This window comes from Taurulus bubalis (assembly GCF_910589615.1).
Source record: "Taurulus bubalis genome assembly, chromosome: 3".
NCBI classification, from domain to species: domain Eukaryota; kingdom Metazoa; phylum Chordata; class Actinopteri; order Perciformes; family Cottidae; genus Taurulus; species Taurulus bubalis.
Window position 1 is genome coordinate 28,923,081 of NC_136591.1, and position 15,369 is coordinate 28,938,449.

The following is a 15,369-nucleotide window of genomic DNA, read 5'->3' on the forward strand; positions in this document are numbered from 1 at the left end:
TTGTGAGATTATTTTGTTAGATAAAATAATGTTAAATTCAAATAATGTTAAAACTGGATTTTTATACTCATGTTTCTCTCAAGGCATGGCCACAAGATCAAAATAAGAATACAGTACATACCTTATTGTACTTTTTATTTCTTAAGAAATGTATAATTAATCAAGTTAACCCAGGGCCCCTGGAGGTCCGAGGCATGTGACTTACAGATACTGTATGTCGCAATGTCATAGTGTATTTTATGCTATCAATTTTTTGGTGAAAATACTGTCTATGTTCATAAAACCTGCAGTTCGACCTGCATTTGCCTCTTTTTGTAATTTAGTTATTTCTGTTTTTGCACTTTCTATATTTTATTTCAATGCTTAAACATTTATCTTGTATATATATATATATATATATATATTGTATATATATATATATATATATATATATATATATATATATATATATATATATATATATATATATATATATATAATAAAAAGATGTTGATAATGCCAAACAAACACCGTTGTTATATCCCGGTTGCATCACTGAGGGAACAAACTTGCTGCAGCGATTAGAGCGCTGCAGAAGGGGGATGGGACAAACTGTATCTGGCAACCGCATCGGCGCACAGAGCTCGATGTGCATCTGGCAGTTGTCGCCATCATATTTGGCTAAATGTCAAGCTAGCCTTCAAGTCACCCGGCCGCTGTAGTCCAAGGATATATAAAGTTGATGCCATCATTAACCTCTCTTTTGTTTCTTCTGTCGAGCTGCGATGACGTCATTATTCGGAGAAAGCGTCTAGGACCGGCGCCGTTGTGATATCGTGTAGTTTGGCGTTACTCTCACGTTAGCGGTGGCTAATTGTCTACACTAGCCCTGGAGTCTTGAGAAGTAGCGGAAGGCTGCCGAAAACAGTTAGCTGGCTAGCTGGCTGCCTCAAAACAAACAGCGAGCGACACTTGTACCGTTAACGGGGAGAAAGCGACGGCCGTTGACGGTGTCACGTGCTCTGTGGAGGTATAACGCACCTTATCCAAGGAGCTAGCAGCGACGCTAGCTGCGACTCCGCGGAGAAGCGGATGATTTTAGCTCACAAAGCTAACAAAACACGACGCTAGGACTGGTCTTCTGCTAAACTGGAGCTGGCATCGTCACACCTCGCGTGTCTGAAACGTATGTGCTCCTTTACGGCTTGTTGTGGCCTTTCCTGTACAGAGCCAATGAAGCTAACTTTAAGTTTTGCAAAGTGTCAACGGCTTATTCAACTTCTGCGATTGTGTTAGCCAGTAGATTCCTCAAGTTCACACCATCGCTAATTTGCACGTTATGTCTTCCCCCCCTCATCAGTCGGGATATGAACTATGGCGTTGATGTTGTTTTGGTACATCTTGTGTGTCTTGCAGCTGGCTGTTGGGCTTGACCACCAATAAGATGTCTGAGGGCGAGAACAAGCAGGCCTCAGACACTGCCCAGGAAGTGAAGGCTGAGTCCATTGCAGCTGCACCCACGGGTCAAGCGGTGTCATCGGTGTCTCCCCCTGTGTCGATGGTGACCCAGCCCGCAGCTACTGCTGCCACGGAGGATGAGGAAGAGGAAAGTGAGGATGAGTCGGAGATTTTGGAGGAAAGCCCGTGTGGACGCTGGCAGAAACGCAGAGAAGAGGTATAGGATATGTGTCTGCACAGGGGTCACGTTTACCTTTACCAATGTATAAATAAAGCCTGATGCATTATTTTGTTTTCTTCCTGAAGGTGAATCAGCGCAATGTCCCTGGGATCGATAATGCTTACTTGGCCATGGACACCGAGGAAGGAGTTGAGGTGGTGTGGAACGAGGTCATGTTCTCAGAAAGGAAGAATTTCAAACTACAGGAGGTAGGTTCAATGCTAGGTTAATGTAGTGAGTTGTGTCTGAAGCAGGTATATGCACTAAAGTGTGAATGAAACATGTATCATAATGATTATGTAGGCAAGAGGACAAGGATTTATACCGGCAAGGAATTAAATGTTTTGACGCTGTTTTAAGGATTGTGTTTTTTTGTTTTAGGTTGCATTCTTTACGGTGATCTCAATAACAGTGTAGAAGTCTACTGGTTTTAATTTCCCCCTTTAGGCAAGTGGTCAGACATGTTGCTGGCAGCACCGAAGCAAAGTACACGTTGTACCGGAGTAGTTGCAGAAACAAGTTTTAGAAAGTTGAAGGATAAAGCAGAATAGAAGAGGTCAGATTTAGCTTTAAGGCTCCAGTTTTCAGAAACCTTTTGGTATTTTAAGTTTTTATTTTTCTTTCCATTATAGTCTTTATTGCAGAAATGGCATCAGATCCAGTATGTTGCTTTCTATTAAATTTAAATCTAGAAAGTATTTCTGTGTTAGATGGCTACTGATTTAACCATTTAGCACAAACTATTTGCAACAGGCAGCGTTTCAGATTAATATGCATATGACTGAAATAAAATGGTGTTCTCAGTTTATTAGAGCCTTTACAACATATTTTAGTTACAAATTAGAAGTCTCATAGTCGGTCTGGAGTAGAGAACAAGACCCAGAGTTGCTATTTATAGGCACTCATTTACAGCTGTGGGATTTTGCATTTGACCTTGAAATTACAAGGCAGCCTGTCTGACCAATAGAAGTCCAGACCATTATTATTAATAATAATAATTAATATGTTGTTCAAACAAAGTGAGCTCACTTGACTGAAAACTTTTTTGCAATAAAACAGTAAATCCAACTTATAATTGACAACATGGATGAAAGATAGACATTCAGTTATATGCTACTGTTCAAATATTTACATTATATATTTAATTACATTTGAATTGAATCTTCTGTGTTTTTTTTTTTTTCCCCGCAGGAAAAAGTCAAAGCAGTTTTTGACAATCTGATCCAGCTGGAGCACTTGAACATTGTGAAGTTCCACAAGTACTGGGCTGATGTCAAAGAGAACCGTGCGAGGGTGGGAGATCATTAATCGCTGTTTTATCAAATCATATAAAAAAAGAGTGTAATGACTTTTATATGTTGATCTGTTTGCATTTCTTCTGTCTGCAGGTCATATTCATCACTGAGTACATGTCCTCAGGAAGTCTCAAACAGTTTTTGAAAAAGACGAAGAAAAACCACAAGACCATGAATGAAAAGGTGTGAAAGATTTGCTGGAACTCATCAGATTTTTAAATTAAGTTACTTTGAAATGAGGCTGACAAGTCTAGAACAGTAGATAAAAGAAAACTGTTTAGTCTGTTAGTTTTTTTTTTTGTAACTTATTTTTTTGTATTTCATTTTCTGACAGGCCTGGAAGCGCTGGTGCACACAAATACTCTCGGCTCTCAGGTAACTCGAACACATTCTGTGAGCTACTTTGTTTTAAAGAATACATTGTTGTATAGGGCTTTGGCACAATTCAGTCCAAATAAAACATTGTTTTGCTAAAATTGCCGGTAATCTGCTAAGCTACATAGGTCCATTCAATTTGATAAGAAAATCATATTTGTCTTGAAAGTGATTTCTACATTTTAGAATTCACCAAATGCAAACAAAAAAGTTACTTGTTCCATGGTGTGGTTACCGTTGTTTTGTTGACTATACCCTCGTTCTCTTGTCTCCAGCTACCTGCACTCATGTGGACCTCCCATCATTCATGGCAACTTAACATGTGACACTATCTTCATCCAGCACAACGGCCTCATCAAGATTGGCTCAGGTAGACATAATTTAAAGCAAGAGAGTTCTATCAGAAGATCAGATCAGGACAGTGTTGTCCCTCTTTTGCAATTTTTTTGTTTTCTAAACTACTGTTGCCAATACTGTTATTTGTAGTACTAGGTGTAATAGTGTTGTTGTTGTTAAGTTTTTTTCTACTCTATTTCAGTTGCTCCAGACACCATCAATAACCATGTGAAAACCTGCCGGGAAGAGCAAAAGAGTCTTCACTTCTTCGCTCCAGAATATGGAGGTAAGATCTTGTTATTTGGTCATTAAAGGTTGTGTCTCACTCTCTCACTCACAACATCGTAAAAAATAAAAATGTGTCTCAGATATATCATTGCGATGTGCGGCAGAGTTTCTGGATATTGATCATCTTATTTCTGCTTTCAGCTGTTGCCAATGTTACCACAGCTGTGGATATCTATTCCTTTGGCATGTGCGCCTTAGAGGTGAGAGGTTACCTTGTTCTGCTTCGAGCCGTTAGTGACAACATGATCACACATTCTTTATTTTATGGGTATTGTGCTGATGGCGTTCGTATCAATGCATTGCTTACAAAAGTGTGAATATAAATCGCTTCCAACCGACACCCTACTTTGTCCGATCACTTCCTCAGATGGCCGTGTTGGAAATCCAGAGTAATGGAGATTCGTCTTATGTGTCCCAAGAAGCCATAAATAGTGCCATTCAGTTCCTAGAGGACCCATTGCAACGAGTGAGTGAGGGAAAGGCGAGCATTTGAAGTCTGTATGGCTGTTTAGATGAGAAATCCATAACCGTACTTTTTTTCTTTTTACCCCATGCTTACACAGGAATTCATCCAGAAGTGCCTGGAGGTCGACCCCAGTAAACGACCCACAGCTAAGGAGCTGTTGTTTCACCAGGCCTTGTTTGAGGTGCCCTTACTCAAGCTGCTGGCTGCACACTGCATCGTCAGCCACCAACGTGAGTGAAAGTACACAGGCGCACACACACACCATGTTTTATTAGTATAATTTCCTTTTTTATAAATAATTTCAACCACCACGAAGTCAGTCTGAACTTATAATTTAAATAGTCATTCATATATTTCAAAAAAATCAAATAGTTAATGCGACTATAGTCTCGTCTTAAAAGAGTGATTTCCTGTGTCAGACGCATTCTCACCTACTGGACATACTTCATTTTGTTTCGGCAAGGGGTGCTTGGCAGCTGGATTCTCGCAATGTCACAAGATCATGCAAGAATTGAGGGATCACATCAAAATCAATCTGGTCAGGCTTCAAGTAATGTGTCCGATAAGCCAGTTCATGGACCAATCGGAGTCCTGTGAGGAGCCACTGGCAGCTACGGGAGTGGTTTAGGTGTGTGCGAAACGTCACAGAGAGGCAACTGTTCATTCTAAAAAACATTGGCGGCTCCTGAAGAGGTTTGCATAGATGCTGCAGTAGCATCAGTCATATTGGAATTGTAAAGTATTTTTTTATTTGAAAGAAGAACAAAGGACAACACTGAAGGCCATTCTCGATGGAAAAGATGTTTTCGCTCTTTTCCCGACTGGCTTCAGCAAGAGTTTGCAGCAGAGCTTTTAGGTGCAGTCGTTACAAAATGAGTCTCTTACATCTGAAGCAAAATTAATAGTTGAATAGAGTGTTTCCCATTAATTACCTAGACTGTAGACGTAGACCTCTTCCCAGGACTGTAGAATGAATACCCGCTGTGCACGCTCTCTACCTGCGGGGTCACAGGGCAGCCTGGAAATGGAAAGATAACCATCATGGATGAAAGCTCGTATCTGATTGCTGTCTCCTCTGTTTGTCTGTAGATATGATTCCAGAAAATGCTTTAGAAGAGATGACAAAGAACATGGACCCTAACTTGGTGATCGTTGAGGTCAAGGACGGAGTTCAGATGAAGTAAGTCTGAGTAAAACCACATAACGCTGACTAACTCTTCTACAGATAATTGGATGAAAAACCTTGGGTTTCTGTCTTCACATCATCTTAAACTAGTAGAATATTTATATTACAAATGTATATATTTCATATCGTAAACATTTATTGTCTGTTAGTGGTTGTATTCTGATCTAGATTAAATATTGTTCTTTTCTGGTCATAAAGTTTGCATTACAATTATATGATGCAACACCTGAACTGACCTTTTCAGGTGAGAAATGGAAATGTTGCCCAGCTCTGCTTTTTTCTTTTTAATTGAATGAAGATTTAGTCACACTTGAGTCCTGTTTGGTTGAATATTCAGCATCAGTAATGTGTTTTTCTTCTGCTTCAGGCTCTCTCAGTTTCCGGCCCTTGAGCTGGACAAGTTCCTGGAAGATGTCAGGTAAGACGTTTTGGCTTAGTTGCCTCGATCTACAAGTAATATTATGTGAGGAAAATTAAATGAGAGTTGCTCACCCTTGACTGAAACAACAGATTGATGCCAAAATTGATAAATTGTTATTGTATTATTGCAGTTTAATACATGCAAAGCTTAAAGTAGGGCATATATGTACATTAATATAATACTCATATATATGGTCAGCAGAACCTTCATGGACTGCATATCATGAAATCACTTGTAATCATCTTGACGGTATGTATTTTCTTTTCCGTTGACGCAATAGGAATGGTATCTATCCTCTAACTGCGTTTGGCGTACCGTGTCCACAACAGCCTCAGCAGGAGGCAGTGAAGTCGCCCATAGTTCCCCCGTCAGTGAAAACCCCGACCCCTGAACCTGCAGAGCTCGAGACCAGGAAGGTAAGAGCTGCCATGCAGAGAAATAAGACTTCTGTCAAATAATTTTTTTTCACAAGTAACTTAAAGTATTACAATTCAGTCAAATACTATTACAAAAACAGTTTGCTAGGGTTGCAACTATTGACTATTTTGATAATAATATCTATTATTAATTGGATAAAAAGTGGGTTTTCTGCCAGTATTTCTGTACTTGAATCATACTCAAATTCTGTTCTGGGGTGATGGTAAAGGTGTGCATTGTGTGCAGGATAATGAGTTGACCAAAAGAACATTATGTTTTAGGCAACACTTTTTTCAGTTGGGTTTGGAGTTCTGCATTTCGTTTTTGCATTTTCTTTTCATATTCTGCACATCAGCGCGTCACATATTAAGCATACTACATATATTCTTTCACAGGTCCTTCAGATGCAATGCAATATTGAGCCTGTTGATGAGGGAAGCAAGCATCATGTAAGCTTCAATTCTGCCAGTCTGATGAGTGCTTTTGATAACTATATTTTATATAAAGTGATTCATGTTTTTCAAGACTTTTTGAAATTAATTCAATTATTTTGCTTTCAGCTGACCTTGTTGTTGAAGCTTGAGGATAAATTGAACAGGCACTTAAGCTGTGATTTGTTACCAAGTGAGTATCTTTGCTGTGTGCACACATTCATTTACTTTTTCTTCCCCAATACTCTCTCTGTTATAATCACCAGCTTTTATACGATAGTTCAAATTGGAGCGATGATGCTGAAATGAGTCCAGAGAGATGAAGAATATTAGCAACAAAGGTGTCAAGCCACCAAAATCTAGAAGTTCTGGTTCCTCGTTAGAACATTAACCTCTAGACCTCCACAGCGTTCTGTCCCCCTCAGTTTTAGTAATCACGTGCACTTTAACGTTTTGAAACTAAGGTAGAAGAACCGTTTGGTGGCTTGAATATGACATCATTAGCTTGTGGATTGCATTTGTGTTCATGCTGATATGTGCTGTGCGGATGCTGGCAGTGATGTGGTCAAGACCACGTAAACGACACCAAGTCATGACCAGAACCAGAGTGTATGGAGACTGTGAGGCCAAGACTTTGAAGGTTTAGACCAAGTTAAGACTAAGCTGGAAGAAACGAGTCAAGACCAGACCAGTGCAGGTCCCACTGCATGACACACAATACAATGTGGAATATACAAACCATAGGCACTCCTCAATTTGATCTGAAAGATCCACATTATCGTAAAAAGACTATTTGATGGTTTATAATACTGGCATGATGTTGTTAAAAAGAAGGGAGAAAAAAAAGGTATAGGTATCTTTACATTTGCCATGAATGGTTCTGACTGCCTTGTATTTCTGTTCAGATGAGAACGTGCACGAGCTGGCTGTGGAGCTTGTTCAGCTGGGATTCATCAGTGAGGCAAGTGGACTTCATTATCATCACCCCACTGACCTGAACACTCAAAGTGAGTAGTAACACACCTCTCAGATATGTCTAACCTCACTGTCTCTACATTTCAGGGCGATCAACCACGACTTGCATCCGTTCTTGAAGAGGCCTTTTCAAAGTTCTACAGCCGGAACGGTTCTCTCAATCCGGTGACCGTTTCCTCGTAGCGGAGGACTCGCTCGGCCTTCCGTCGGCCCTCCTCGTCCTCTACAACCGGACTAGCGTTTTGCTCCACTATGCAAGAAAGCTTTGTGAGGACGGAGGAGGAAGCCTCGGTGTGGTTGCAGATCCTGCAGCCTGTCGTATCGTCTGGTGGGAAAAGCCGCCACTAAGTGGCTGTCATTTTCATTTTTTTTCTCCCACCCAATACAGCCATCTGCTTCTCTTTTTTAAAGAAGAAATCCTAGTTGCAACTTAAAGGCAAATACAAATGTTTTCACTTTTTTGGCACTTATTTCTTTAGTAGTGAAGAAAGAGGTAAGCTACATTAGACTGGATGACTGCAGTATTTTCCTTAAGTCAGTATTAAAACTGTATTTTAAACATTTTTACTTAAAACTGTTAAATAGTTGTTGTCCTGGCATACTGAAGTGTATGTATTATAGTGTTGTACGATCTTGTTGTCTGGTCCTAAACTTTCTCTTCAGCAGCGAGTGGGGCATCTTCCTCCCTTGTATCGGTTTTCAAAGACTCTGAAATGCATCAAGCTCGTAATGCAACGTCACTTTTACTTCAAAATTCTGTAATTATACAAAGTAATCACAATTTGAAGAGCTCTAGCTAAAATATAAAATATAAAACAAACTATTTATTTGTGTATTTTTCTTGCGAGTACTGTAATTAACTTCCAGCACTGAGGCCGGTGGCTGTTTGAATGTATGCTTTTATTTTGCTACCTTTTTGTTTAACTCATTATTTTGCGACGAATAGTGGGCGTCATCACATGACTGTGTTCCAACTGCGGGAGCTTCAGCCCCTTGCAGCACTAATTGATTCGGACGAGAATAATAAAAAGTTGTCTTTCAGGGACATTTTACACAGGAGAGGTTGGTTAGATTTCTGTGACGATAGTTTCATGTTCAAGCACATAATCTGGTTTTCAAGAGGTTTAGTGGATGCATGTATGCTTTTCTATGTCTAAATGGAAACCGATGCATGCGGCACGCTTGCTTCTGGAGTTGGTTCCTTTCTCATTTTAACAGCAATGCTGAAAGAGTTGCGTAATTAATCACGCAGAGGAAGTTTTGCCGGCTCAGGCCTGTCAACATTTATATTGTGTGACTGACTCATTTGTTTTCTTCATGACTGAGGTATTCTGTGTGACACCAGAGCTAAAATGTTGCCCCTGCCATATAGTTATTGGCTCAGGCCCCTCTTCTCTGTTAACTGTTTGGGGAACTCTCTGTTAGTTTGCACTGCTGTACACTTTTATATCCTGTTGGAAATGTCCTGTGGCCTCTGGCTTCTTTACGTAGATAAATGGGAAATGGCATCATTTAAAAAGTCAGTGATGGAGTCTCCTCTATGCTGTGCACTAAACTTTGACCGGTCTGTAGATACTTTGAGATGTGGAACTGCCTGGCATGCTTGTAACCATCTTGTACACTGTAGGCGGGACACAGTGCTCTGTTTCTGCATTGCATTTATCCTCTTTTTCACTTCCTGAAATAAATATTTACACTTCAGGTTTTGGTTTAGTGTCAATTTTCATGATCAAGATGAAAGACTGAAGAGCAATATTATGTGTTCTGTTATGTCCATAAATGCAGTTGTTCCCAACCCTTTTTTGTTGAAACTGTAGCCCTTGTACAAGTAAATTCATGTAGATACTTAAAGTAACAATCTGCTCAAATGACAGTTGAATAAAACACATGTCATGCTGACAAACACATTGCTGTACAAGATTACAGCTGTATAATAAACTCTAAATAAAAAGTTTTTTCCAGCTGCGTGGTTCTTTTCAGTTATGTACAATGTGGGTATTTTCATAAAAAAGAAAAATAATATATATTGTTTTACTTCCCAGTTTGAAAGTAATGTTTTTAGGCACAATAATTAAATTCATGGTCAACAACATTCTTATTCACAAATCCGCTTTAATTCAAATATGAAGTCTAGTTCTGGCAAACAAACCTTTCAGTTCATTTACGTCCCACTTTCTCTCTTGCAGAGGTTTGCGTTGTGGAGCCGTGAGCTGTTGGTTTAAACAAAGAGACATAATTGCGGCTAAGTGTGAGCTTCTTTTACTGCATCTTCTTCCCACTCCAACAATTAAACATCACTGCTCATTGTGGGCTGCCAGGAAGGAGGCCGGCTTAAGCGAGCAGAGCGTCCCGTGCGGACTGACTTGGTGGCGCTGCAGGGTGAGTCGTTGACGATACTGAGCGCGTGCATCAATGTCGGCAGATATTGCGGCTGTTAGTGGCGAAGTGTCTCCAAGCTAGGAAGAAGCAGGCTAACCGAGACCACGCTAATTCTGACAGCGACTACACTAGTCGCTGTCAGAAGACGGACGAAAGAAAGCGCTGTAGCTTACTGGCTGATCACCAATAATCACAGCTGCTGGACTAGTGAAGAGAGCGCTGCGCTCCCCTCTCCTAGACAGACTGTGCCCGACCTATTGCCACTCGACCGGTTCCCCACTAGCTCAGTGCTCTCGCTGAAGCTTACTGGAGCCACCTTTTCTGTTCCTCCCTCAGAGGAATATCTGAGGGAGTCGCACGCATGTTGGAGGAACCCCAAGGCTCACTCCCGTCTCTCGGCAGATGCCCGAATCCTGGCGTCCATGCAGGAGGCGGCAAGATGTGGCCTAGAGCACATGCCACCCGTCGAGCCTACTATTGCGTCTCTCATAGTTTCCCCTGAGGAGACTCTGAGGCTGGACGCCAGGTGTCCTCGACTCCAATGTCGGATCACGGACGACCTGCTTTGCCAAGCTTATAACATGGCAGCACGCATGGGCCGTATTGGCAATTCCCTCTCTCATCTTATGCTTGCCCTCTCAGTTTCTCTGCAGCAGGCTACTTTCGACACTACTGCCACCAGCCTCAGTGACGCTTCACTGCAGGCGTTTGGCTGGCGCAGTCACCCCTGTCAGAGGCATGTAGGCGGACCTCTGTACTGTCCCAGTCGAACCCGGGGAGCTTTTCGGCTCAGCTGCTCTGCAGGCGCTTCAGCGAACTGTGCAGGCCGTTCAGACCAGGCAGCAGTTCTCCGGCCTTCGCCGAGACATGCCCGCACCCCGCTGACCTAGAGGGTCCACGGCGGCCCCCCGGGGCCATTTTCGGCCTCCAGCTTACCCCAGTAGCCACCAGTGGCCTCAGCGCCCTGCTAAGAGGCCGGTCCGTGCCCAACGCGGCTCTACCCGCGTGCCCCCCAGGCAATTTCCGAGCCGGGGGACTAGCAGTCACCCCCCCCAGAGCCTTTAGGGTCAGGGGGGGCAGGGACTGAGGTCCCGGGGCCGGCAGTCGGGTATTTCTCCCAGCAGCATGTCAGCTACTGGGCAGCTCACGCTCCAGACCCCTGGGTGGTTTCCACCCTAACCCAGGGGTACAAGCTTCAATTCCGACCCCGGCCCCCAGCTTTCAACCGGGTCAAGATGACCACATCACAGACCCGGCAAAGTCCCTAGCCCTGAGCCAGGAGTTAGCTGTGCTCCTGACCAAGGGCACAATCGAGGTGGTGGGACCCCGGTCACAGGCCAGGGGGTTCTACTCAACCTACTTCCTCGTAAAGAAGAAGAATGGCGGACTGCGCCCAGTCCTAGATCTGAGGGGACTAAACAAGTTCCTGAGGGTCTTCCCATTTCACATGCTGAGCACAGCAGACGTCCTTCGTGCCATCTCCAAGGGAGACTGGTGCACGTCGGTCGACTTAAAGGACGCCTATTTTCACGTCCCCATTGTACCTCATCACAGACAGTTCCTTCGTTTTGCCTTCCAAGGCCATTGTTTTCAGTTTAGGGTGCTTCCATTCGGACTCTCCTTCTCCCCACGAGTGTTCACGAGATGTGTCGCCGCTGCCCTTCTCCCCCTGCAAGCGCAGGGCATGAGGATATTGCCGTACCTGGACGATTGGCTGATCTGTGCGCCATCCCGGGCTCAGGCTGCACAGGACACCGCTCACCTTCTCTCTCATGTGGCCCTGTGGGGCTTCAGGGTAAACATGGAGAAGAGCTCTCTTAGCCCTTCTCAGAGCATAACCTTCATCAGTCTAGCTCTGGACGCGGCCACTATGAGAGCCTGTCCGTCGCCCCAGCGTGTGGACAGCATCCTCCGCAGCCTCCCCCTCGGAAGAGGGGGCAGGCGGTTGCCCTACATCCTCTTTCTTCACCTCTTAGGCAAATTGACAGCTGCCTCAGCTGTCGTTCCCTTGGGCTTGCTGTCACTGCGCCCCTTGCAGAGATGGCTGAACAGCCTTCACTTGGACGTCAAGTGCCACAGGCACAGGACAGTAAGAGTGTCACAGCAGTGCCTCCGAGCTCTATCCCCGTGGAGGGAGAGAGCATACCTGTCAGGAGGCGTTCCCATGGGCGTGATCCCATCCCGTCGGGAGGACGTCACGACAGATGCCTGCCTCTCAGGGTGGGGTGCAGTGTGGCAGAGCAGGACTGCTCGGGGGCAGTGGCCCACTCAAGACCGCAGGGAACATATCAATGTCCTGGAGCTACATGCTGTGCACCTAGCGCTCAGACATGTCCTTCTACATTTGAGAGGGAAACATGTACTTCTTCGGTCGGACAATACTTCGACCGTGTTCCACATAAACCATCAAGGGGGCACCAGGTCTGCAGGATTGCTACGGGTTTCCCTTCTGACCTGGGCAGCCCCTCGCCTGACCAGCCTTCAGGCAATGTATTTACCAGGAGAGCAGAACCAGATTGCAGATTCCCTCTCCCGTCACAAGCCTCCACCGGGGGAGTGGTGGCTTCACCCAGAGGTCATGCACAGCATCTGGGGCCTCTTTGGCAGAGCAGAGGTGTATATCTTTGCCTCAGAGAGTTCAACCCACTGCCCCCGCTGGTTCTCCCTGGTAGAGAGGACCAGTCCTCTGGGTCAAGATGCCCTGGCTCATACGTGGCTGGAGGGCTTTCTTTATGCTTTCCCCCTATTGCCCTGATCTTGCTAACGCTCCTCAGGGTTCTTCAGCAGGGCCACAGGCTGGTGCTGGTGGCCCCCTTATGGCCCGCCAGGACTTGGTTCCCTCTGCTGCACAGTCCCTTCATGGGACCTGTCCGTGGTACTGGACGCCCTATGCTCACCTCCCTTTGAACCCACAACAGAGGCAGAGCTGCGATGGCTGTCAGCAAAGACCGTCTTTCTCCTTGCCATCACGTCGGCAAAGCGGGTAGGCGAGTTACACGCCCTGTCAGTGAGTGAATCCTGTTTGAGGTGGAACTCAGATGGCTCGGGTGTTACACTATGGCCTAATGCAGCATTTCTTCCGAAGGTGCTGACACGCTCGCACCTCAACCAACCTATCCAGCTCGCACAGTTTAACCCTCCATTGGGAGAGAAGAGGTCAGGGCTACTGTGCCCAGTGCGGGTCCTCAGAGCCTATGTCGAGGCCACCGCAAGTATACGCCGGTCGGAGCAGCTTTTTGTCTGCTATGGGGGACCTAGGAAGGGCTGTGCCCTGTCAAAACAGCGCCTGTCCCACTGGATAGTGGAAGCCATTGCCTGTGCATACAGGGCGAACGGCCGGGCGCTGCCGCCCGGAGTAAGGGGCCATTCTACCAGGAGTGTTTCCACATCATGGGCAACCCTGAGAGGTGTGTCCATGGAGGATATATGTGCGGCGGCCTCATGGGCATCACCGAGCACATTTACCAGATACTACAGAGTGAACGTTGCCACCCCTCACCCATTGGGTGCGGTTCTTTGTCCACATTCCTCTGCCTGAGTCAGACGAGGTAGGTTCCTGTACATTCCTCGTGACTTTGTTGGTATAAGTCGTCCAGTGTGAAAACACTGCCTCTGGCGGTCAGTAAGGATGAAATAGAACGAAAGTTATGAAGGTAACTACGGTTCTATGAATCCTGGATGACCGCCAGAGTTCTTGGTCACTCGGAATCTCTTGGTTTCGCGAGAAGATTCCGCAGGACATGATCTCAGGATGAGGCCGGAAGTTATACCCAGCTGGGGACTCATCCGAGGTCACACGTGACATTTTTTGGTATACGTACTCGAACTGCGCAAGCGCAAGACAGAAGATATCCAGTGTGAAAACACTGCCTCTGGAGGTCATCCAGGATTCATAGAACCGTAGTTACCTTCGTAACTTTCGTTTTCACTGCTGAACCAGATCTCTTCCAGAAACCAGTTACATCTGGACTGGATTATCACAGAGAAGCTAAATATTATTTAAACACAGTTTCAGAGTTGTAACCCGAACTATTGCTGCTTGCTCATACATACAACTTCACACTTGTTGGGATCTCAACATGTGGTGGAAACAAAGGGGCCTGCATGTCATTGTGAAAGCCTAGACTGTGGAATTAAATAAATAATACATCTAGAAAAGGCCTCCAAAGCACCAAAAATATGCAACTCAACTGTATACTCACTATTGTGTACTTCTACTTTAGAGGAACATATTGGAGTACTATATTTACCTGACAGAAATGTTACTGGTAGTTAAGTTGCAGCTTCAGATTTGGCTCTAAAAAATATAACAATTAAAATATGTTGCATTATTATTCATTAAACTATCCAGCGTCATGTGAACTAAAGACTCCGCCTTGAACAGACATTACAAAAATTAAAGTACAATTTGCTGCCTTTCACTCCTCATTTGAATTTAGGATTTGAATGCAGACTGTTAGTATCTTTTAATACCACACAGTAACTTGTGTTTATCGTTTTACTTCAGAAAAGAAGTTTTGAAAGCAGCAACTCTTTCGATCACAAGCTTTACAATATTTTCCCCTTGCAGAAAAAGTTAAAATTGGTGTCTGAAGTCACTAATATTCTTAGTAACTTATATTCTAAAAGTAAAATAATGTCCACACAGAAAGCAATTGAGACAAAATTCAATTGTTTCAATTATTTATACAAAAAAAACCATCCTGGTGTATCAGGAGCATGACCTCTACCCTCCGAGCATCACTGTTTGATTTAATTTCATTTGTTCAAAATGTTAAGAAACTGTAGCCCTTGTACAAGTAAATTCATGTACATACTTAAAGTCACAATGTGTGCTCAAATAACAGTTGAATAAAACACATTTCATGCTGACAAACACATTGCTGTACAAAATTACAGCAGTATAATAAAAGGTACAGCAAGACTAAAAAATAGTTTTGATATAAAACACCTTAGAAACACACTCTAAATAAAAAGCTACCAAAATGGCGACATCCAGTTCATGAGTGTTTTTCAGCTGCATCATGGGTCTTTTCAATTCTGTACAACGTGAGTAAAAACAAAAAAACAATCTACAAAAACAGTACATAGCACTTCAATTCAAACACATTACTCTTTCACATTAAATTTGTGTTTTACTTCC

General features: G+C 43.8%; 1 protein-coding gene across 1 annotated transcript; it reads left to right on the top strand.

Annotated features, from left to right (window-relative positions):
- Nucleotides 1–1,423: 1,423 nt before the first annotated feature.
- On the top strand, nt 1,424–9,548 carry nrbp1 (nuclear receptor binding protein 1; the record flags this gene model as incomplete). The annotated part of the gene is made up of 17 exons (XM_079215964.1): nt 1,424–1,654; nt 1,744–1,866; nt 2,849–2,950; nt 3,046–3,135; nt 3,287–3,327; nt 3,603–3,697; nt 3,866–3,949; nt 4,093–4,151; nt 4,319–4,417; nt 4,515–4,647; nt 5,507–5,597; nt 5,971–6,021; nt 6,305–6,440; nt 6,837–6,890; nt 7,002–7,065; nt 7,778–7,833; nt 7,935–9,548. The coding sequence occupies 17 exons, from the start codon at nt 1,424–1,426 to the stop codon at nt 8,028–8,030; spliced, it is 1,605 nt and encodes a 534-aa protein (XP_079072090.1). The 3' UTR covers nt 8,031–9,548.
- Nucleotides 9,549–15,369: the final 5,821 nt, after the last annotated feature.